The sequence below is a fragment of the Mastigoproctus giganteus genome, chromosome 10 (genome assembly GCF_048544385.1).
Source record: "Mastigoproctus giganteus isolate SK-2022 chromosome 10, ASM4854438v1, whole genome shotgun sequence".
Classification (NCBI taxonomy): Eukaryota; Metazoa; Arthropoda; class Arachnida; order Uropygi; family Thelyphonidae; genus Mastigoproctus; species Mastigoproctus giganteus.
Window position 1 is genome coordinate 177,919,163 of NC_143584.1, and position 25,806 is coordinate 177,944,968.

Below are 25,806 nucleotides of genomic sequence, written 5' to 3' on the forward strand. Positions count from 1 at the left end.
TAATTTGTCTATAACGAGAATCCACAATAACAAGGTTTTTTTTTTTCTTAGCTCTCTTTTTAGAGGACTTTCACAATGTATTTTCAGGAGAACGATAATAATAGGTTGCTAACAGCCGTCCCTTATTTTCGGCGAAGTACACAATACACACATTCTACCTATAGACGGAATGACCCTGAGTACAACATCCAAACCTTACAAATACCTAGCCATGATTAGCGAACCATAGCCCTTAGGTGGAAAAAACATTTTATGACGACAAATACGTCAAATTTGTAAAAAGCATAAGTATCTCGCTCCAGTCCTTACGAAATAATCCATTGGTAAATACCATATACTGTAAACTCCAAAAAATTTTAAAATATAAATTAAAAAAATTATCAGCCAAAATATTAAACTCCAAAAGACATTTTGTGCTTAGTAATAAATATCTGCACTCTAGAAAAAACAAAGGTACACTGTGAGTGTGTGTTCGTATAAATCTATAAATCCTTTATCAGCTTCCAATCCAAATTCATGAAAGGTTATCTCCAAATCTGTTAAATGCCAATGGGACAGTAAACTTCCCATGTTCAAGTTTAGCTTTTATGTATGTTAGCAGACCTTCAATCAGATAGGAAGGATATTTATCCATTCAGGCACTATCCTTAGTGAAAAGCTCTTACGGTATCACTCCACTTGTGAATAGAAACGTAAGGTCACACTCCGCACGGAAGGATGTTCGTAATCAATTACAGTTGAACACGGCTGTACATTAGAAGTTTTATTAACTTTCTCTGCATGTGTGTTACTGCGTAGCGGTTTGTGGTATTTCAATGTTTCATTAATTCTTCTACAAAAGTGCAATTATGGCCGATAACATCAAAGCTACCTTCGGCATTACGGATTATGTTATCTTCTCGTTGATGCTCGTGGTGTCCGCGGGCATTGGTGTGTTCTATGGCATTCGAGACAGAAAGCAATCCAACAGCCAGAACTTCCTGATGGGTGGAAGAAATTTGAATGTGTTTCCGGTGTCCATGTCAGTGATGGCCAGCATCATGTCGGCTATCACCATGCTGGGAACTCCGTCAGAGGTGTTCACTTACGGAACCCAGTATGTCACAACCAACATCGCCTTCCTGATGGTGGTTCCGGCCACAGCCTACTTGTACGTGCCTGTATTTCATAACCTCAACATCACCAGCGCTTACGAGGTAAGGTAATTTGAGCCTCGCGATTGGAATTGAAGCTCACAATCTCAATAAAAAAGTTCGAAGCATTTTAGAGAAGTTTCACCAACTTAATGGTTTTTTTTTTGATTTGATTTGGTAGTTGTTGGCGCATCGGCTTCTGTGGCCATGTTGCACCTCCCAAGGTTTTTGCAGTACTTTGATCCAAGCCCGAGGCGAGAATCGAACCCGCGACCTTTGGGTTGCTGGGCAGGTACTTTACCCACTCGGCTAGCCCGGTCGGCCAACTTAATGGTTTATCTGCATGCAGATTATGTAGTGCAACTGCAATTTTGCATGCACTTCAAATATGAAATACCGAAAAAGTTCCTTCGTGTTCAAGTGCAAACGAACTTGTGGTAGAATCACATCACCAGCGCCCTTATTAACCATTGTCACGTGAGAGCAATTTCGGTATCTCTTGTCGGTTCACTTGTTACGACCTCAAGTGAAACTAACTCGGAAACAGACCCCAATGCCCAAAAGAGCCTCCGACCTAGTTTTCCTCCTGCAAGGTTGCATTCACATATCTCTTGTTGAATGGCCGGCTATGATTTATTGCCTGATAATGGTCCCCCAATTAGCAGATTTCACAATCGGGTAGTATGTGTACATAGAAAGCTCAACAAAATACGTACGCGTACAGTATTTCTTAGTGGAGTTAGAAAAATATACTATAAAACTTTTTTGAAGTATCCCCTTCCCAAAATGTTCTTCGTAAATATTAAACATATTTAATCAGGAAATTGGATCCACTTACTGGACTTGCGCTGGAAAAATAGAAAACAAAATCTTTTAACCAGCAGCTTAAATTCAAATCTCAAAAACCACAGAGACGAACTTATAATATACATCTATGTACTGCAAACCAGAAACTCCTATATTTTTTTTCATGAGCATCATCAGCACAGTTTGGCTGCAGAACAAAGCGGTACAGAGCAGAATGAATACTCAGTGTACAGCTCAGTTCCAAGAAAATGAACTTTTTGATTCGCACCATCCAATCAAAAGTGTTTTATACAATTTTAAAAATATGGAAGGATGGCTGAGAGTTCTTACCGAACACAAGGATGGATTCATACCAATCCGACATAAATTTAACTATTTTAGAGAACACTTTTCAATTTCGTGTAAACTTATCAGGCGCTAATGCAGAATGTGGACACTTTTCAGGCTCAAAACATATCACAAAACCAAATAAAAAAAGGACATGGTGAAACACAGTGGCTTTTTGGGTTTCACCCTAGTAATGGATTTTTCCAGCGGTGGAAAAAAAACCGACCCAGTGTGCATACACAATAAAAATTTATAGATAGTCAACACCAATGCTGTTAAGCGGTTTTGCCGGGGTAGTAAAAACCAACAAAACTTTACAATGTCACAGGTCTCTGTAAAGCTCTTACTTTGCCATCCAAAAATCTCTTGGTCGTTGCTCAGAATTAAAATATTTCACATGGGCGATCGACACAACTGGTAAAGTCCAATGAAACGGTCTTTTGAGCTTCAATGCACTATCATAATAATCTTGGAATTTCTTAACTTTCGCCCAAATATACTCAAAACTTTTTCTCCTGCACCCCTTTTTTCGGACCGGCCACAAAGGTCAAAAAATAACTTTTTCCTATCATGCTTACCTTGTGCCTAATTTGCTTTTATTTTTTAAGTTATCACATCGACCTATCTTACCAGTGATAAGTGAATGTGTCAGAGAAACACCATAACCGCTATCACTTTACAAATATGAATACAGAAGCTCCATATAACGTGTGATGCAACTTGGATAATAAATATAAATCACAGAACAAGAGCAATTAAATTAAAACCATCGTAAAGATTACTACCTCTACTAATTTTACTTACTGTTTCTATTCCTGACCACCTAGCAATGGCTCTTTTGCTGCATCAATCCAGGGAGGAAACACTCATTAAATTTATCAAACAGCAACCTACAGTTTGGAGACCGGATAGAGAGTTTATCTCACGTAGGACTACACTTTCTCTCTCTCTCTCTCTCTCTCTCTCTCTCTCTCTCTCTCTCTCTCTCTCTCTCTCTCTCTCTCTCTCTCATTTTTCATTGTATACAACATACTGCATACAATGAAAAAATACCCACCTCTCCAGTTTAAAAAAAGTATAGGGTTATTTGAGTGATCAGGGATCACACAAAATAAACACAACGGTAAAGCATGAAGGTACATGAACACAAATTTATCGTTAAAAAAAGAGAAGCGGAAAAAGTTTATGGAGGTTGTTTTTCAATTAAGTACTTATCAGCCATGCCATCTGCTATGATGTGGTAAAATAAAAGATGCGTATTTCAATTAAAATATTTATTACTAATTTTTTTAATTCTAAACCCATAAAAATACACACTTTATGAATTACATGCTGTATTCGTAACATTGGAAAGCTTTCTGATCTCTTTAAAGCGAGTCTTCTTAAAATAATTTGTGTAACATATGGTTAAACTTCAATAAACTGACAATTTATCTACTTGCTCTTGGGTATCATTTTCTATTTAATATTTAAGAGTTATGTCACATATGTCTTTCATCTTATGAGTAACATTATCAAAGAGAACCGCTGTGGATCTTTTTATTCTTATTTTTCTTTATTCTTTACCAACAAAAACAACAAGCGGCCCCTAGCCAGAAACTGGCAAAACCGCTATGTACATACATAGATATATATATACAATGATATATGTATGATACAATATATACGATACATATAATGATACAATATATAATGATACATACAATGATATACACATATAATCGTGTTAACAACGTTATAAGTGTAATGAACATGCAACATGTTCACACACACACACAGCAAATCACATCACGCAACTAATCAGAAGTATTAATTGTGGCACAGGAACCACAAGACAGCAATCTTTTTCTGTCCTAGGAAGAACGAAGCCCGCACCCACTGAAGGTAGTGCTATACCAATGGGTGTTAGCTAATCCTGTATCCACAGCTGCGCAAACTGGAGTTCCAGCTTAAAAAAAAAAAAAAAAATAGATGGCAGGCGATATCAGTTTTAAGAGATATCGATAGAAATTGCAGGTGTTGGGTTGGTTCCTTGTTGTTGATATGTTAATAAACTTGAGAAGAGTTGCTTTCTTTTGGTGAAAACAGCAGAGCGGAAATTTTGTAGAGCTGAGAACGATTGAGAATTTTCAGTAAGCGCTACTTCATTTCCTTCAGAGAAGTTGCTGACAGCAGCTTGTAATGTAGATCTGTCATCGTGGTACAGGCTGCAGCGATACAAAATGTGCGTCCAGGTTTCCTCAACACCACAGAAGCAGAGATTGGTGTCAGACAAGGCAAATTGAAATAGTTTGGAGTTAATGGAGCCGTGCCCAGTAAGTATATACGATGTTGTTAGGCTGGGAGAAAACCATTGGCGGACGTTCTTGTTGAAAGGGAAGGTAACTGCAGGAACAAAAGAGCGGGTGACTTGACCAGTATTACTGGAATCCTATCGTGATTGCCACACACTGATAAGTTCATTCCAGATTCTCCGTTTCTCGTCTTTTATGTTAGCAAGTTAGGTTGCATGAGATGCCGAGAACCTCGCCAGGAACTCTGTGCTTTAGACGATAGCATAGACCTTTGAAGATGACATGCAGGTCTAGTGGTAAGACTCCAGCAAGGACCTGCAGAGCAGCAGTGGACACTGTCCTGCAGGCCGGAGCATGGCAAGCATCATAATCCGTTGAATGGAGATGAGCTTGGAACGGAGTTTAACATTAACGGTCTATGAAACCAGACTCCCGAAGCATATGTTGCTATTGGTACGAATACTGCTGTATAATAGGAAATGGCGCCTCCATAGCCAGGTGGGAAGGAGCAGCAGTGCGTAGCATACGCTTCTTGATTAGACCCGGGTTCGAGCCCGTCACCACCAAATATGGAGGATGCGGAAATGTCAGGAAATGACCACCGCATATCCCCGAGCAATATGGCCTTAGTTGCTAATGCTCCTAAAAACCAAATAACAAACATAACAAATAACAGGAAATAGTAAAACTGCCACCGGGACTCGTGCACTTTCTTGTATCAAGGTTATTTACAATTCTTCTAAAATGATTTTTGTGGAAAAATGAATCGTAAATGAACAGTTGAGATAGGTTTAGCAATCTGTCAAGATAATCAATGTAGTTACATGAAAGGCTTTTCAAAAACTTGCAGTTGTGGGGAGGGGTGGATAATCTGTAAATATTCCAGAGCCCACGACAGTGGTCTCCTCCCTCCACACATAAAGCTACTTAGACACTCCCCTTACAGTCATGGTTGACAATTAATGACTTTTGCTTCTCTCACCCATCTATTGTCACTGCGTTTCGTGAATTTTTAGAGCCACTGGGAGGGGTAAGAGTGAGGAGATTTCATCTTCAAGCAGGGCAAAACATTTCCTTAATTTTCTATATTTTCTTCAGTTTAATATTTTCTTAAATTTATTTCTAAATAAATGAATCATGACAAACATAGATTCATCAAAATCACAAAATTTTATATTAACAACATAAGTTGATCTTTAAATCATAATTAATTTACAGTTCAGGACAGTTTAAAATTATTCTTTTCTTTCTAGTATCTTGAAATGCGATTCAGCCGTCTTCTAAGATCAATGGGATCTACCGTTTTTTCTATTCATATGGTAAGTGTACACGTTTTTTTATTTATCAACTTTCCCATCCACCATCAGAAATAAAAAAGATTATTCTGTGTTAATGCACACAGAATAGTCTTTCTTTATTTCATATTTTCAAATAACTGTACTCCAAATGTGGTAGGGGAAATAAAACAAAATGAAATGATTTTTCGCATTATTTCTTTGTTTTTGAAAATGATCAAATACATTTTAATTTGAAAATAATTCCAGTCAAAATACACTGGACAGAAGTATATATTCGCTATCTTTTTACTCCAAAATTTCACAACGATTTTGCTTTCTATACCCTTACACACTTAGCGTCTTGTTGACACCTATTCAATAAACATCAACTTTCGAAGACTAATGAGCCTTTAGTTCAATCTTAGAGTATTAAAAGAAGAGTTCATGTTGGTATTATGGGAATGATACTCTGGGAGTATGACAGGAAGTGAGGTAGTTTACTGTACCCAGTGGCATCCCCTGTAGAAGACAGTGAGCTGAATTGTTAAAACTAGCAACATCGATTTGATGTTGCTGTTTTTAACGGTTTACAGTAAAAAGTAGAAATATGGACTGGATCGCGCCCGTTTACGTGATATTCTGCATTAGACTGTGAAGAAAGCATGAGTCACTAAGGTGGCCAAAAAGATTGGCCTCCTCATATATGAGGGAGGATGGGTAAGTTTGTTTTCTGAAATCGCTCAAGAAAATATAGGTCATTATGTATCTGTGTTTTGTGTTAAACTGAATGAGAGCCTTAAGGCTTAATTACCTATCTGGGGGATGAAAATTTTCTGTAAATTCTTACACCGAATAAGAATTAAGACTCGAAACCGAATCTTTCAAAATTCAAGTAATACAGCGAATATTCTGCAACTGAATCCGAGAGGTAAAATATGAACAGCCAGAGGATGTTAATATAAATGATACGTATGATTTCTTTCTGTAATTATTTTACGACACCAGCAGGAATATTAGAATCTTTAGATTACACCAAAGAACATTTGAATCAGTCTAATTTATTACGATTATAATTTCGTCCCAAATATTTCTTGGAGCGAAAGCCATGTTCTAAGGACTTTAAAAAAGCACCGCATTAAAACACATTGGTTGTTTACGCACGTCAGTGAATTTCTCAAATTGATCAAGCCCTATTTGCTATTTTCTTCTCCGCTAGACTGGAGGGCAGGCAAATTAAAGTCAGATGGAACTTTCTGGTTACTTGCTAAGCAATACAGTAGTTTTGAATTTCACTCCTAAAGTGGCCTGATATAGATGGTATGTAGCTCGAATTAAAGCAAATTCGTATTTCACTCAAGATGACAGTTCTCGTGATATCATAGAAGGTTCGATCTACTAATTGGTAGACTGTGTAGAGACAGTACACCCATGATGTGTTCCTCTGATCTAGGACTAGTGGCGTAGCCGAAGGCTCACATACCTTGCTTTTGGGAGGTGCCACATCTGTCTGTAATCTCAAGAAGTACCCTGATCAATTTCTGGAGACCCTGCGATTTTCAGCTAAGTCATTGATTTCTTAGACTTGCTGATCATTATTATTGGTTAATATGGAGTAGGAGTTAACTATAATCTGTTAGCAAAAAAATGGATAGTATTGCGCAGTTAGCATTCATAATTGATATTGAGCACCCGAATCATAATGTGATCAGACTAGCTTTTTGGGGATAAGTCTAATAACTAATATCTTTCCTTTTTGGAAGTCATGTGTAGAAATGACTGAAGTCTTGTCTAGAAACAATTTTAAAAATTTCAAGGTGAATCCATCTTTCCCTGAAGGTATACGGCATGGATTTTTAGATTTTTTCATTTCTTGGAAACTACTAAATATAAAAATAGATAGGCAGAAAAGCAATAAATAAATAACCTTTCTTCCTTCTGTATATCACTTTGATCTTTTCACACTGACATACAATTTTGAGTTTTATCTCCTTTTTTCCGATAAACACCACAGACATACAAGTAGACTGTCTTCTTTTCTCTGTTTATTTCTTAGAATCCTTCCCTTCCTTCAAGATATACAACTTCAGATTCGGATAGTAATTTCATACAGTTACTATCTGACTCTGGAGATATGGATTATAGATATACAGTATGACTGATTCATTTTATATACTTTGCCTTTCAGATGATGTACATGCCTGTAGTTTTATACGCCCCGGCTCTGGCTCTTGCTGAAGGTAAAGTACACTGTCCGAAGTTCCTCATTTTGCAAAATGATCAGTTATCTATTACTCTGAAAGCAAGGTCTACGAGATAAAATTTCCTAAAACCTCCTTATGTCACGGATAGTTTACACTACGTGCTGCCCCGAGATACCGATCAATATAAATATAAAAGGACAGAACTATCATTATATACGCTATCTTTTATGAGTTTTACAGATTATACATACAAAATCATGTTAACAAGGAAATCAAAAACACTTTGAGATCACTACTTAGCTAAACAAAAATATAATTTTTGTTCTGGTGCTTTTAATATAGTTTCTTAATGGTCTCCCTCACGCAGAATCTGGATATAGATTCCAGTAAGTCCATATAACACTCGGAAAAATTAAATATCGAATGGATACAAGAATACTGACATCGTTTTCTAACCAATAAATGAATAATTTGATAAAGTGTCTTAGTCATTTAGAAAAAGTGCCATGAAATACTACATGACCAATATAATTTATTATCTGAAATCAATAATCTGAAAGTTTCAGTAATCCAATCATTCTATCTATAAGTCATTAAATTTTCTGATGATTAATCATGGAACCTTAGCTAAAATCCTCCGAAAAAATACATAGTTATAATTCAAAATTATGCATAAACACCTTGACTTGCTGTACACCTTATGTGTCATATTCAATGTGTATTAATAGTTGCATTTTATAGAGCCCTCGCTGATAGCATTGTCATCGTAACTGTTGTCCTTCAACATCGTGTGGAAAAGGCCTCGATTCGAATCTCTTCTTGCAGTAGCAAGCGCTCTTTGAGTGGACCGGGGTTCAAGCCCGTGACTGCTAAATACGATTAACGTTTGTATTCATGATTTATTGTAAACTCTGGTGGTCGTTCCGAAGTATAAACAAGAACATCCGGGGTTTCCAATTTTTTTTTATTATCGGAGGGCCACACTGGAGAATAAGAATGAAAGAGTGTAATGAAAGCACATCGACGTATGTAACATAAAAAGGTGATTAATGAGGCCAATCAACCATTACTATAAACATTCCGCGGACAGCACAGTGGTATTGTCACCGTTCTGCCCACACCAGGTGAAAAAGGCTCGGGTTTGAATCCCGTCACTAATGCGACGAACTTTTATAGGCTTTTTCACTCCGTGACTCACGAAGTGAAAAAAGGCACACTCACGCATACAGACTAACCCACGAGATTCACATACGAATGTGAATCTAGTGGGTTAGTCTGTGCAGCAACAATAAGTTAGAAGCCAATATATGTCGCGGATCGTTGTGGAGATTTCCAAATGAGCGCTTCCTGCTGAACTTTATCGCCTTGACTGTGAGGCGATATAGATGTTCATTGGAGGCGACCTGATGGTATGAGCTATTTCAGCTGATTGGTCCGTTGATGGCAATACCTGAAACTATGAAATCTACAACCTACCTGGATGTTTAGGACAATTACGCACAGCCTAGTGTGATAGTACTGCGGAAACGAACCCTATCCATATCAGTATGATAACGTTCCATGTCATACAGCGAGAGTCGTACAGCACAGGCTTTTGGATAATGATAAAGTTGGTAAGAGTTCTTTGCTCATTTTAACACTAGAAAGAAAGGGATGAACCGCATTGGTCAACCAGATATGAATGGCATAACCTATTAATGATTTATGAGGACAGCTAATGGGGTTCTCTCAATGATATATACAAATTTTTCCAGCAGGAATAACGACATATCCCGTTGTTTAAGGAAATGATTAGGCCACATCTTGAGTACTGCATACAGGTCTGGAAGCCTCATTTTAGGAAGGATGTAGATCTGTTGGAAGGGGTACAGAGAAGAGCAACAAGGTTAGTCTGAGACAGGAAAGACTACTCTTACCAAGAAAGGCTTCAGTTCGGCAAGTGGCAACGTCTGGAAACTAGACAACTGTCAGGAGAACTGATTGAAGTCTTTAAGGCTATAAATGGATTGAGTAAACTAAATGCTGATGGCATCCTTCCTCTTTCTTTTAAAACAATTAAAACACGCATAAAGGGACCAATTTAAACTGAAAACGGATGGCTGCAGAATATATGTGCGAAATTTGCTTTCAGACAGTGACTGATTATTGGACCACACTTCCATCTGGCGTTGTGGAAGTGGATAGTTTGAAAGGAAGAATTGTTGCCACTACTAATATTGGACTGGGCTTGGTGAAGAGCGAAATTTATCAGCATAAGTCGTTGCATTATTGCTTGGTTCTCCCAAGCAGCATAAAATCTTTTGCTGAATGTACCGTCGTCCAACACTAGGAATTGGGCAGTATGGCGAATGGAAAGCACTGCGGCCTAATGAGGCCTGAACTAAACGCAAGCTTGCATAGTCTCTAGGTTAAGATCTGCCCTATACCTGTGCAGTTACTGGAGTTGCCTTTTGGCGACCCCGCTGAATAGAGGGTATTACGAATCAATTAGACTCCTCAACTGTAGTTCCACAGGCGGAGAAACCGTCTTCCACAAAAGACCTCCAGACTAACTCAGTGGAGAGGAAGAGCCGCAGGACATCGAGCAGTGCAATGTGGTCCAATGCAGCAGCCGTAGGAATATTACTAGTCCCATCTGGTAATGCTACCCAATGTCGCTCCGGCATGCAAACGGATTATCTCATCTAAGAGATAATCCGTGGTTGAAAACCCTGGAGTCCAATTTTGCATGTATTGAGAAAAGAAATCAGGGTCTGATCCCGTGGCTGAAACTCCTGCATAATAGGAGATCCGGCAGTCTGGGCCGGAAATTACGGGATAACTCCTTGGTGCTCTTGAACGGGAAAAGTTGCAGCAATAAAAGAATGAATGAACGAAACTGTATTCGGTTTCGAATATCTGTAACTGTAACTACTTTGTATGTGTCCGAATACATCATAGTATTGTATAGTGTACTGTATACTGTCAATTTTGCATCGATCAGATTTACATTGGAACAGAAAATGGAGCTTTATTTTCTATATCCCAGAGTTTTTGCACTGCAGAGTTACACTTGTCGTTGTACTGTTTTTAGTGATTGAAATAACGTAAAGAAAACTTGGAATAAACAGTTGAGATATGCCCGAAAATAATCCCACATCTGCAGACAACGACACCTTAGGACAGTATTGCTGTATAGACTGTACTGTTTATACTGTAGGTGTCGGATACTTAACGCGAGGCGAGAACAGTGGCTGTAGTTTGCGTGCTGTGAACAACTAGTTAGGGACAAATGTCCCTAACTAGTTTTCACCACTGCGATTTTTGAATGCAGTGGTGAAAAAACTGAAAATTTACAAGTGTATAGTAGCTGTGTGCAATACAGACTGATGGTGTAAGAGTGAACTGTTTATTCCGAAAGTTTTTTTCAGTTGAACAATTCCTATATTATCAAGTGTTAATACTAATTACAAGCAATTACCGATAACATTTATTATTTATTTCAGTGACTGGCCTCAGCATATGGTTTTCCGTCCTTTCTGTGGGTCTTGTGTGTACTTTCTACACCAGCATTGTAAGTCAAATAATAATTTGAATATTTTAAGAGAAGTAATCATTCTGATACAAAAATTAACATTCTCGTATTTCTCACTAAATAGTCTTACAAACATTGCATGAGAATTCAATCAGCAGCTCATATATGTTTGTATTATTTACGACAAAGTTGACTGCAGATGCATGAACTAAATACCAAATCCATTGAATTAACCTACAGGGTGGAATGAAAGCTGTGGTTTGGACTGATCTTTTCCAGTCTCTAATTATGTATGCTGCCATGTTTGTTGTGGTCTTCAAGGGAGCCTATGACCTTGGAGGAATGGATGTAGTCTGGCAGAGAAGCACAGAAGGCCAACGAATTGAGTTCTTTAAGTAAGTTTTTCTCCCGTTCTGTGTCTAATTATGTATGCTAATTAATGGAACTTATTCTCTTGAAAATAAAAGGGTCAACTGAACTGAATGCGCATTCAAATTATATTATTTATGTATTTTTCTTTAAGAAGAGTAACTAAAAATTTGAATACTGTGAAGTATTCAACTGATTTCCTCTTTCTGTGTTTCCATTAGCTTCGACCCGAATCCAACTGTCCGGCACACTTTCTGGGCGTTAGTGATTGGAGGATATTTCACTTGGATGGGAAACTATGCGGCAAACCAAGCCATGGTCCAACGTTACCTCACCATCGCTACTCTCAGAGGCGCTCAAGCGTAAGTGCAGAACGTCCATATTGACTAAGTGGGAGGTTCTACTCATAGAAAAATATATTTTATGCTAATTAAATAATAACTGTAAGTGACGAAAGCATAGTAGGAATAAAACCTCGACTGTTTTCAGGTACCACATGAACTGATGTTTTTTGTTGTTGTTTTTATTTTTATGAAACCCCCAAACATGAAAGGTATAATCTATAGCACCATACATGATTTGTAGGTTGGGAAGAAGGAAGCTACTTGTTGACCTTAGACTTAAATTTCTGTAGATTTTAATTTTCGGGAAATACATGCAAAGGAAGACTGTTATAGAAAACGGAAGGGGAAAGGATAAATGAATAAGAGAAAAAGTTGGATCTATGAGTTTTAGTTGGTCAGTAAATGAATGCTGACTGGTTGAGGCAAGTGTTTCCACTTGTTTCAAAGAGAGCGATGGAATTACAGATACCAATTCAGAGTAACAATACCCATGGTAGCGTCAAAAGGCATACAGCAGAAACTGAAGGTCTATGAGACAGAAAGTGGAGAGCCTTCGTAGGAGATTTTTCAGAGCACCAAACACATGTAGGTATAAAAATTGACAGACTGGATTTCAGATTTGTATAGAGTAAGTAGTTGTTTAGAAAAAATAAAGTAACGCCGAGACTCACTTTTTCAAGAAGGATTGAAGTTAGCTACATTTTATTAATTACCTTGCGATTGGAAATTAAAGAATTGGTGGTAGATATTCAAGACGTTGAGACTGTTTGCGCAAGACAAAGTTTCTGAAACTGCAGATCATTCAATTTGAAAAGTAACTGAAACAAAAGGTGAAATGTAGTGTACTATCGTCTGCAAATCTATGGATAGGATTTCCAATAAGTGGAAAAAGGTCATTAATATAAAAGAGGAAAAGAGGGAGAAAAAACTGAACCTTCCTGCGCTTGATAAACTCACAAAAGATGGCCACTACAATTAGAGCAGCTGTAAAAGGAGGCAGATTGACTACAAGTCAATCTGCCTTTCAGACTTTCGGTGCTTTTGCAGTGGATATTTTATTTATGCGATTCTCTGCTGTGTAATGTGCTTATAATCATTTCAGAAATATTAATTTAATATTTTTTACATTTTCGTCATGAAAATGTAAAAGATTATCGTCATAAAAGCGCATTTTATTTATAAGAAATACAATAGGATATGAAATGTTATAATACATTCAAATAGGATTTGATAAAGAATTAATTCTAAAGCCATTTTTTGACGCACGTGGGCCATTTACGGCACTGATTCTACAGCGAACAACTTTAATAGTTTATATTATAAAAAAGTATTTTCTTTTTTATATTTGATTCCAAGAGGAAGGGTATCTCCTTGATAGGTAATTTAACATTTATTAATTTGGATGTTTTCAGGCTCGGTTAGTGGCGCCATCTATTTTCAGTAATTAAAACTTTCGTCAGAAGTTCTGGTTACTGAAAATAGATGGCGCCACTAAATGTTCGATGGGAGGAACAAAAGAACTGATAAAATCAGTTCTTTTGTTCCATCCTGAAATATAGAGCTCGTTTACGTCATTACCAGTATTTTTGCGTATTAGTATCAAGGTATTTTTGCGCCCCGGGAGAAAGGTTTTTCGGCACCCTCTTTACTAAGGATATATATTTTTTTTTTCATGATTTGTAAAATTTGGCGCCCCTTAAAGAAAGGCGCCCGGGTCAAGGATTCTGCTAGTCCGTGCCTTAATCTGGCACTGGACATTAGGGATGCACACTGACGCCAATGATTAATTTTATCGTTAGGGGCAATAAATTCATGTTTAGGGAAAATAAAATAACAAAATAAACGTCGTGCGTATGAATTAAAAAAAACAGAAAATAGAACTGACTGCATCTCACAAATAAAACTGGATGCTAACGATAATTCAATTATTAAAAGCATCCAACAACAGACTCGAAATTGAAGCTCAGTATTTTGCTGATTTTGCTAATTCTCTGAATCTGGATTCAACTATAATTTAAGAAAAAATAGGCCATAAAAATGTTATAATTATAAGTGAAATTAAGGCCATTATATAACTGATAGAACACCGAATCATTCAAACTGCATACAAATAAATGCAAAAACAATGTAATCTATGCCCAGTTTGTACAAAAAAGAATAATACAAATTTGTATAAGAATATTTTACTTAATAATTTAAATGTCCTACAGGCGAAAATTATAATTAATTAAACCTGTATTTCTTTACAGAGCCATTTGGATTAACTTACCAGCATTAATAATACTGATTCTCATCACCAGTCTAGCAGGCTTAGTCATCTTCGCATTCTACCACACCTGTGATCCAATAGCCACTAAAATCATAGACGCACCAGATCAGGTATGCTCTTATTATTACCCTCATAGTTTGCATTCTTCCTATCTCCACCTGTAATTATAATTAAGGAAACTAAACAACGGTATTACAAATTTCGTTCCAAATTTCTGTTCAGATGCGATAGTTTTAAACAGCTTATGAATTAACCTACAGAAATGTAAAAGATTAATTTTACTTCATCTGACAGCTTCATACAGTAATTTGGTTTTACTCTATTTTTAACTTTAAATTTTTCTGTGTTGATAGCTATTTCCGAGATTTGTGATGGAAACCTTGGGATTTCTTCCTGGACTTCCGGGCCTTTTTGTTTCTGGAATATTCAGTGGCGCCCTAAGGTGAGAAAATCATTCCTATACTTAGAAAAGGACGTAACGTGGTGATTTTCCAAGAATTTTTTCTCTCTAAATAACTATTCTTATACTATAAACGACTTATGTGGTATAAGAGTGGTTATTCAGAGAGAAATTCCTACACTAGTGTACTATACTGCAATTGGTATCATATGGAAACATAATGCAAGGAAAAACGCTTATACAGCACCAACCAAAAAAAAAAAAAATTTTTTTTCCAAACTACCCACCTCCACAACACCAAATGGAAAGTTTATTCCAACAATTTATTACTCTTTGGCTGAATCCAAATCTCCGCATATTTATTCTTCAGCCATCCTTTTCCAATTTAAATTTATGCCTGCCCCCTTGTGTGTTTTATCTCAGAAAGAAAAAAAAGATGCATTCAGCATTTAGTTTACTTAGCCCTTTTGAAGCCTTATACACTTCAATTTGGTCACTGCATAGATACCTAGTTAGTTTTTTTTTTTTTATCCAAAGACTGCAATTTACAGAATTCCAGTCTTTCTTGATAAGAATATCCTTTCCTTTTGTGCACCCAAATAATCTTGTTGCTCGTCCAACGTACCTCTTGTTGCTCGTCCAACACACCCTTTCCAACAAATCTATGTTCTTCCCAAAATGAGGTCTCCAAACTGTATACAATATTCCAGACATGGCCTAACTATTGCCTTATATACAATTGAAAAATCTACTCTTTGTCCCTGTCTGCAAAGTTCCTGTATATCACTGACAGAACCCCATGAGCTATTTTAGTAGCTTGTTTGCACTGCAGGAAGAGAATTTCTTGTCAGACTGTACAATTATCCCTAGATCTTTATCATACTCCACTACTTTGAGTTTGGTACCACCCAAACAGTATGTATGTTACTGCTTATTAGTATGTATGTTATTCTGAGATTACTGCTTATTAGTATGTATGTTATTCTGAGATTACTGCTTATTAGTATGTATGTTATTCTGAGATTACTGCTTATTAGTATGTATGTTATTCTGAGATTCTGAGAGTACTTTGAATTTATCATTAAACTCAACTGCAATGTGTCATTTAATATGATATATTGTAGTTTAATTGTTATTGTTGAGTTTAATTGATAAATTCATAATCACGAATTTATCATTAAACTCAACAGCCCACATGCTTAATTTACGTATATCCTCTTGAAGCAGCATACCCTGATTACTACCATTTACCACTGTGCCCACCTTTATATCATCAGCAAACACAGGCATCATACTTCAAATACCTGCATCAATGGCATTAATAAACATTAAAAACATTGGACTGAACACTGACGCCTGTGGAACTTCAATCGCCATATTAGTCCATGAAGAACTGTAGCCATTTTTAACCACCCTTTGTCTTCTATGATCCATAGCATTGTCGGGAAGTAACACTTCCCTAAAATGCTAAATTGCTCCAATTTACAAAACAATTGCATATATCGTATAGTATCAAAGGCTTTAATGACATATTAGTAGATGATGTCCAAATTATTCTTTGCATGACCTCATAGTATTTATCAGATACAATCTTCCTTTAAGAAACCACCACTCCTATAAAGATGACCTTGTATTACTTCGTTAACTATGATTCCATTATTTTTCCGGGAACAGAGGTTAAACTGACAGGTCTGTAGTTACCCACTTCATCCTTTGAACAATCTTGTGAATATTGGATACACTTGCACATCTCTAATCTCCGGTATTCCCTCTGAATGTATTTTCTCACTTATTATGGTTTAGCCACCTCTTTTGTGGTTTCTCTTAATATAACTGGACAGATTCCATCAACCCCAACTGCTTTGTTCACCTTTTTAGCTGCAGAAATTTCTCTACAACTTTACTTTGTTATTATAAAATCATTTAACTCCAAATTAGTGTTCAATGGACATCTCCTATACTCATCTCTAAAAACTTCTTTCATGAGTGAATGTAAATTCAAAATACTCAATTGTATTTACCATACAATTTCAATTAATAATCAAATAATACGACATTCAGTTTTCACATCATTCGTCTGAGACTTATTCTGGCATGCATTCTTATTAAAATAATATTCTGAATTGTATTAACATCGTGCTCAATTATAGTAGTATCTTTTCCTTCCAGCACAGTATCCTCTGGAGTGAATTCCTTAGCTGCCGTAACGCTGGAAGACCTCATTAAAGCTTACATTAAAAAAGATATTAGTGAATTGTGGGCCACTCGGATCACCAAAATTCTAGGTATGCATAGAATAGTTCTTGTATCTGATTCAGGGCAGAACCTGGACACCAGTTCAACTCTCTTCGGTTTTCTTTTCTTTGATAAATTCTTATTCATACAATGTAACGCAGACCTCGGCGCATATTCTAAATAATCTGCAGATCTCAGCGAGATATGCAGAATTTGCGCCGAGACAAGTAAGACCATGATGTGTCAAGATCTCGCGTCTGTAAACTACGTATATTTTATTGTCAGTTTTCCTTTTTTGTGGATGAAAAACCTGAGTTCCTGGGAGAAAATAAATATGCTACACTCGCCCGAGACTAAAAGTTGGCCAGTGTGAAAAATACTCATAAAAGTTTCCACTGTCCAACTGAGAATGATTATACTGGATTGCACCGTAAGTCTTCCCAAGCATCACTCATCAACTATCATAATCACAGTACTTAAGCGGCACTGAAACATAGAAGAGTGAGAGAAGCTTGTGACTTAGTAACGACCGTGCACAGAATGGAGAGATACAACGTTCTGATACCGATGACTGGAGGAACATTTTCGGGGCCCTTTCAACAGTTGTTGAAAGGACCCCAAAAATGAATATCAGTCAACGTAGTCTATGGCATTTCAACACGGGTTGCCATAGAATTCAAAGGAGACTAATGAGACTAATTACTCATCGAGTAAATAACATTAACGGATTCAGGAAAAATCATAACCATAAATACCGATCGAAACCAAACAGCATACAAGATATCAACTGACAATCAAACAGATGAAAATCAAATTATCATTATTATTATTATTAAATAAAGGTCTGTGAAACCATGATTCCCGACCCAGGAAAGCAGGAGACTGTCCTCTGGAGTCTGTTGCAAACAGATTAAAACTATCATATTAGGGCCACCCGAGAACGCCCTCATCTATCCATGTGTGAGTCCATAAATTGCGTTCTATCCATAAAAGTCCATAAAACTAGTTGAGACCGACTAACTCAGTTATGGAGCGAAAAAGACCCATGAAAGTTCCTCGCGCCATTAGCGGGATTCGAACTTGGGCCTTTTCCAGTGTAGGGAGGACGGTGCTTATTTCCACTGTGCTACTCACATCTGTGTTTATAGACATCTAAACAGATTATCCCACATTACGCTAAAGAATGTAGAATAAAACAAAAATAAAAAGTGTATGAAGTCAGAATTGAGACACCATCACATCTGCCACAGCCGAATTAAGGTAAGTTTTGACAAAGGTTACTAAGACGGTCCATGATAGCTGCACGATGAAGCCTGTCAATCGCCCAAAAATGATTGTGCGGTGTGTTTGGTACAAAACACACCGCACATGTCGTATATATTTTTGTATCCTCGAACATAAAAAAAATCATATTTAAGACTAGCCAAGAAAACAAACTCATACACCCACGTCTATTACGTATGTAAATTGCATGTGTCCTCTTATCTGCTTTCCTGGATCGAAAAAACTGACCAACTCAGCCATCAGTGTGAATACGGCGCATTAAAGTTCCTCAAGTCATTGACGGGATTTGAACCCAGACGTTTTCTACACGGCGTAAAGAAGACAGTATTTATAACCACTGTGATACCCGCGAGAAGGACTCCAAGAACTAAAAATGTTCCACTGCCTATATTGTTTATACAGTGCGCTACCATTAATATCTGGACACCTGCCTAAAGACAAAAAAGAGCTTTTATTGTGTCATTTAATATTTTGTGCTGAAACCTTTTGCTTTTATGATAGCCTTCAATCTTCGCAGCATACTGTCAACCAGCTTTTTATAAATGTCACATGATATGTTCCTCCACTCAGCCTTTAACGCAGCCACCAGTTCAGTCTTGTTCTTTGGGCGATCTCGACGTGCACGTACCCGACGATCCAATAGATCCCAAAGATGCTCGACAGGGTTCTGATCAGGATTCTGGACTGGCCAATCCAACTTTTTCACACCCATGTCCTCAAACCACTCTGTTACGACCCGAGCAGTATGGCATGGCGCGTTGTCTTGCTGATACGATGAAGTATTGCCATTATGTTGGAAGTGCAGAATTGTCCAGGATGTCCTGTTATTACACAGCATTCATAGTTTTATCGATAACGACTAATGGGGCCAAGTCAAACCATGAAAGGAGCCCTATACCATGACACTGCCTCCACCAAACTTCATTGTCGGCAGGATACAATAAGGAAGGAACTGTTCCCCTGGCATTAGCCACACCCAGGAACGGCTATCACACTGGTAGAGTGCGAACCTCGACTCATCCGTCCATAGGACTGTTTTCACTGCTCTACAGGCCAGGATTCACGCTCCTTACATCATGTTAATCAGTGTCTAGCATTTGCTGAGGTGATCAATTCTGTTGAACGTGTCATCTTGCTTGCCCACCTTTGCAATTGTCTGTTCGAACCCCAGTGTGCATATTTATAGCAGGTTCTGTGATGTGTTGCATGCATAGGACCTGTTTCCCCATCCATGGAGAAGTGTCCGGATATTAATGGTAAGATAGTGTATATCACGAACGAAAAAACAGTTCCTTACCCACTCAAGTAGGCAAGTTTGTTTCGCCCTGTCTCCGAACCAAAAAAGTTTCTTCATCTATATTATGTCTGTAAATTGCGTATTATTGTCTTGGACTAGTTGTTCAATATGAGATGACTATTTATTATTATGAATTAAGAATTTATCATGAAGTCGATTCATTAAGTAATCAAATATCCTTTTATGTATTTTACAGCCATGGTTTATGGTCTGGTAGCAATTGCCCTTGTATTTGTTGCTCAACAACTTGGTGGAGTTCTACAGGTAACTACTCTTTAAATTTCTATAGTTTTTGATGGTATCTTATTGTCGAATTTTCTGTATGATTAACTATTTTGTTCTTGTATATTCAGTGACATAAATTTGCAAAAATTGTGCTTGAGTTTACATTCAAGAGTGGGTAAAAATAATCTGTAAGATTTTATCTCAACGTCACATAATAAAAAAACGCTGACCTGCTCTACGTTCACAATTAAAATCAGTTGTTACTGTCTGTCAATTTAATAAAAATTGTGTTATTAAAAATATCGTTTTCTTATAGGCAGCACTGACCATCCATGGTATGGTCGGGGGGCCTATGTTGGGAGTATTCACTCTAGGAATGTTCTTTCCCTTCGTTACTACACCGGTAAGCTCTATTTTATTTTTCTATTCGGTTTTATTTTATTTTAAAACATGTTAATATACTTGCTTACATATACTACAAATCTGTCTTCGACTCGAGTCAGTTTATTGTCTAAATTTAATAAGTATTGCTACGTTTTCTTGATAATTTTCACACATTTTTAACAAAAGATTTGAATTCTTTTAAGTTGATTTTAATCATTGATAACCGAAAATTATTAGAGTTCGAATTCCAATTATATTTCGTGCAAACATTGACCGATATAAAAAAAAAAAAAAAACTTTTTTCTTATTTATTGTAGATAGGTTTCTTTTTAATTATTTCATTTGACAGGGTGCTGCAGTTGGACTTCTCTCTGGGTTTGTGGTTGCCCTATGGATTGGAATGGGAGCATTTGTGAACAAACCTTTCACTCCCAAAGCCCCCATCTCAGTGGAGGGATGTCAAGAACTCTACAACTTCACCTTCATATCAACTACTGACCCTTCCATTCAAGCATCGTAAGTTACATTTCTCTACTAATTCTGATGAACTTCTGACATATTTATATGGTCTCTCTGGATTAATATTACTGCACATTAAACACAACGTAAGCGTGTTGCCGACCGCAAGGGTTCTGCAGTCACTAACCCCAGCGATAAGTAAGGGATACCTTTAGCTGAGAGAAAAAAAAATAGAGGGGCGCTCCTCAAAACATTTCCCTCTTAACTACCAATCCATCCGTGGTCGTTACTCATGCATTATCCACCATATTGAGCTGACATTTGACGATTTACCCCTTCCAGCTTACCATATTCAGAATAACAGAATAGTATTAGTAGCAGCGTAAGATGACATAAAAAAAAAACAAAGCTTATTCAGCATTAATCCATAAAGATATCCTTACTATTTATAGTTTAATACTTATACAGTTCAGTCTTATCCTTCCTGCTTTGGTAAGGTAAAATAATGATTGAGCTTGGTTTAAATGTCAATGTCGGTTGTTAATATACCGATCTTGATTGTTAATATTAATATAAATAATAGTAATAAATTTAATATAACATAACAAATAAAAATTTCATAAAATAATATAATATTAATTATTGTATATGTTTATATTATGTGTATTTTAATGTATATATCTGAGTCTATGGAGTAAATTAAGTAATATTCTCGGTATAAAACCACTGGGCTACTCCTAGCATTTAGAAGAATTAATATTTCTTTCTATTTCTAGTGATGACACTTTTATTTTGTACCGACTGTCTTATTTGTGGCTAAGTGCTATTGGATGCATTGTTACTGTATTTGTTGGGATTGTACTCAGTTTTTGTACAGGTAAGTTCCATCTCTTCTTTATTACATCATTCGGTCAGAGAGAGAGAGAGAGAGAGAGAGAGAGAGTCACATCCTATATACACTATGTTATAAAAAGCATTGGAACACCATAGGAAAATCAATTCCGTTTTACATGATATGTAAAATATCGACTATGCTTCTACCGTGGAGGACGTTATAGTAGAAGATGGGTATAAATTAAACTAGGGAATGCATCTCGTTCATTTTCAAGTAGCTTAATATGCGATTTCTTTCTTACAGTTTCTTGAAAATTAATATCTACATCGCTGTTATCTAAATTCCAGTTTGTGCATTCAATGTCGGCCTTAATTATGTGTCCCAATTTACTATCCTGTAATTCAAATAAGCAATCGCAGACTTGCTAATAATAAAAATTAATTTCGATAACAAAATCGAACACATTATGTTTTGAGGGCACTATATTAATTTCGATATTTATTATTCCTTTGGCCGTTTTAGTTGCGTTAGCATAAATGCGTAAAGTGCCTATTGTCTTCACCATGTCTGTCCGTCCGCACGTAATAACTCCCTGTCAGTGAATTCATGAAATTTTTACGTTTGGCTCTTTTAGAACGATTTGTCCAGCATTCCGAAATTTCACTAAAATCAGACCAATGAAAATTCGGTAATTATTATTTATTATTATTTTATTATTATTTTTTTTTTATAAATATCGCAGAGGCTATGACGCTTTCAAAGACTTTAGTGTCTTTTTTTTACATCTTATTTTTCTATTAAAATTATATTTACAAATGTAATAAAAAATATTATTAATATTGGGACCAGCCAAATTTTCTTTTCTATATATGAATATCATCATCATCATCATCAGCCATTTTCAATCCACTGCAGGATGAAGGCCTCTCCAGCAACTTTCCAGCTCCTTCTGTTTTGAGCACTGGCCATCCATTTACTACTCAAAAACTCATGAATTTCATCTATCCATCTCCGCCTTTGTCTTCCAGGTTTTCTTCTAGCTCCTCTTGGGTACCATTCTGTTATTTTCTTAGTCCATCTGTCATCATGTCTTCGAGCTATGTGTCCTGCCCAGGACCATTTTAGTTCTTTAGTTTTGATAAGAATGTCCTTTACTTGAGTTTGCTGCCTAATCCATGTGTTTCTCTTCTTATCTAACAGTCTGATTCCCAATATGATTCGTTCCATTCTTCGCTGTGTGGTTCTCAGCTTCTCTTCCATTCTTTTGGTGAGTGCCCAAGTTTCACTTCCATAAGTCATGGTGGGGAGTATACATTGGTCCATTATTTTACGTTTCAGACAAACTGGGATATTGCTCTTCAGTATGTGACTATATTTCCTGAATGCTATCCATCCAAAATTTATTCTTCTCTTGACTTCCAGCCATTTATCATTATTACAGCTAATAACTTGTCCCAGATATGTATATGATTCCACCTTTTCAATTACTGCTCCTTCAATCATTATTTCCCTTTCTGTGGCATACTTGTTCATCATTACTTTTGTTTTAGACATATTCATCTTTAGTCCAAAATCCTTACTAGCTGTGCATAACTGATTAAGATTTTCCTCTAATTCTTTGGGATCATGGCTTATGACCACAATGTCATCTGCAAATCGCAAATGGTTTAGGTACTCTCCGTTCACATTGACTCCTTTCTGCGACCAGTCTAATCTTCTGAAAGCTTCCTCAAGGGCAGCAGTAAACAGCTTAGGAGATATTGTGTCTCCTTGTCGAACTCCTTTCTCAATTTTAAATTTCCTACTGTCTTTGTCTAGTCTAATAAAGGAGGTAGCACTCTCGTATATTTTCTTCAAAATCATAATATATGGGGTATCAATGCCTTGTCTTTCCAGTGCCCGAAACATTGCCTTATGCTGTATGGAGTCAAATGCCTTTTCATAATCCACAAATGCCAGGCATAATGGTGTTTTATATTCATTTGCTTTCTCCATTAGCTGTGATATTACATGAAGGTGAACCATAGTTGAGAATCCTGTCCTAAAGCCAGCTTGCTCTTTCGGTTGATTCTCATCCAGTATTCTTTCTAATCTGTTAGTAATGACCCTTGTGAACATGAATATATATGAATATGAATATGAATATCTTATATGAATATATAAGAAATAAGATATATATTCATATAAGAATATCTTATATGAATATATATATCTTATATGAATATATAAGAAACATAAAGACTGTACCTTTTTTATGATTACAAACTACCATTTTCAGGAATTATAATTCCAAATTACTCTTTCATTTATAGAAATAAATTTTAGGCAAAGCTGTGAAAATATATTTTTCACTCGCTGAATAGTTGAAGTGAAGAGTTGAATAAAATCAAAAATTTCTTGAATTTTCACAACGTAGCTGAGTTAACCAGTCTCAGGGATTGGCTCATGGAAACTCAGTTTTTCGCATGCGACCTCCTCGTATTTCCAGAAACAGTTTTTCGTCCAGCACACCTACCCGAAGAATACACGACATAATACCTGTTCTTCCATAGAAGGACAGAAGGTAACGGTAAACAAAATTTAAAAAATATTTAATTTTTACTTATGTTGTGTAACATTTAGGTAATTTGATAATAACAGTGCCTGGATGGCGTAATAATCAAATTATTAATACTTCTCTTGCGTATGGCCGTCCTGAAACAAAGAGAAACTTTATTTTTTTTATCTCCTTGGACAACCTTACGTAGGTGCGTGACACATTTTCTGTTTCTCAGAATTGTCTCCATAACCTGCTTGCGACCCTACGGTCAACATTCCCCTATTTTTTTGTCCGCATGGGTTTGGTTTGTTTTAATTCTTCTTTTCACCCTGACATTTTCAAAAATGCCTACGTGATACTGCGGGCAACTCGCACTACAAAACTGATATAAGGAAGTTGGAGTTTGGAGTTTTATATGCTGGTTTGCATGTTTAAAAGAACTTTTATAGAAATCAGTTCAGTCCACCGTACAAGGCATCATGATTTTTAATTATTTATTTTAATTCATTAGGGTGTTATTGGTATAATTTTGTCTGGTGCTTTTGTAGTTCTTTTCTGCCATGATCGTAGCACACTTTTTTGGTCTATATCTGTAACAGGCCACTGTCAACTGCGAATTCTTGGATCCGTATCGAATTTGATCCTAGCAGGTCATTCTTCTTTGGAGCTGAGCCAAAGAGGTGGTTTGGAGGAATGTAAAGTGGGAAGGGGCCATTAAGAAATATTTGTGCGTATTTCCCTTTTATTAAATTTCCAGTAGATTTCTAAAACAAATCATGATCTCCCATTTTTAAATATACTGGTCCGGAGAAAGGAGCCAGTGAATGGTAGTTTAACATCCGGTTGTAGAAAACTTAAGTTCACAAGAAAATTCTGGTTTATTTAATTTATTTCTATTTATAAATATTTTATAGTCTTGAAGCACCAGTCAATGAATGTTTGATTGTTTTTTTTTTTTTGTTTTGATTCATTAGTTGATTGGTATGATAAACACAAAAGCAAATAAGTGTATGAAGTGTCAATATATTATGTCTGTAATATCGTGTATTCTTGGTAGATTTGCCTATTTTCTGTTTATGTGGCAAAACCACTGGTAGCAGAGTGGTTTCACCATTATTTGTCCCTCGTTTGGAGGGGTCTGTGTTCGACTCCCGTCAACGACTACAGGAATTTCTCTCGACTGAAGGCGACTTAATAGCATAGTGTGTGCACAGTATTAGGATCAGGCACCGCCTGTGGTTTCCCACATCCCATGCCATATGTACGCTGTGAAGAAAACCAGAACTACTGGAAATGCCAGTTGAATATGTAGTACTGCGTTGGGTTCTGTTGAGTGTTCTGGATTTGGCCGCAGGGCCCCTGGTGGAACCCCACGTTGCCCCCACACACCGTTAGGAGGTAGCCAGGCTGCCATTATTCTCTGGCTAGCCTCTGCCAGGGTCGTCTGAGCTTCCTGACAGAGACCAATGTAAAAAGAAAAAGTTATAGTGTGTGGGTTTTAGGAGTCAAGAAAGGGGGAAACAGGTAGAAGCACGGGGGATGAAGACGGCATCCCCCAGGTACAATGGAATGCATCCATCGGGCGAAGTCAATCGAAACTGTAGTTAGCCAAT

The 25,806-nt window shown here is 36.8% G+C and overlaps 1 protein-coding gene across 3 annotated transcripts in view; it reads left to right on the top strand.

The window, feature by feature from the left end:
• LOC150079575 (sodium-coupled monocarboxylate transporter 1-like) overlaps positions 1–25,806 on the top strand; it is a 49,172-nt gene that overhangs the window by 20,048 nt on the left and 3,318 nt on the right. For 2 of the 3 annotated variants that reach the window (XM_090384117.1, XM_090384116.1), the window contains exons 2-13: positions 5,815–5,880; positions 8,024–8,075; positions 11,525–11,592; positions 11,794–11,948; positions 12,144–12,284; positions 14,516–14,645; positions 14,889–14,977; positions 17,105–17,220; positions 19,948–20,015; positions 20,293–20,379; positions 20,710–20,876; positions 21,596–21,696. In XM_090384117.1, the coding sequence (XP_090240243.1) occupies positions 5,815–5,880; positions 8,024–8,075; positions 11,525–11,592; positions 11,794–11,948; positions 12,144–12,284; positions 14,516–14,645; positions 14,889–14,977; positions 17,105–17,220; positions 19,948–20,015; positions 20,293–20,379; positions 20,710–20,876; positions 21,596–21,696 (1,240 nt within the window). Of the gene's footprint in view, positions 1–796; positions 1,197–5,814; positions 5,881–8,023; positions 8,076–11,524; positions 11,593–11,793; positions 11,949–12,143; positions 12,285–14,515; positions 14,646–14,888; positions 14,978–17,104; positions 17,221–19,947; positions 20,016–20,292; positions 20,380–20,709; positions 20,877–21,595; positions 21,697–25,806 lie in introns of those variants that run through there. The other variant, XM_090384115.1, reaches the window with a different exon arrangement.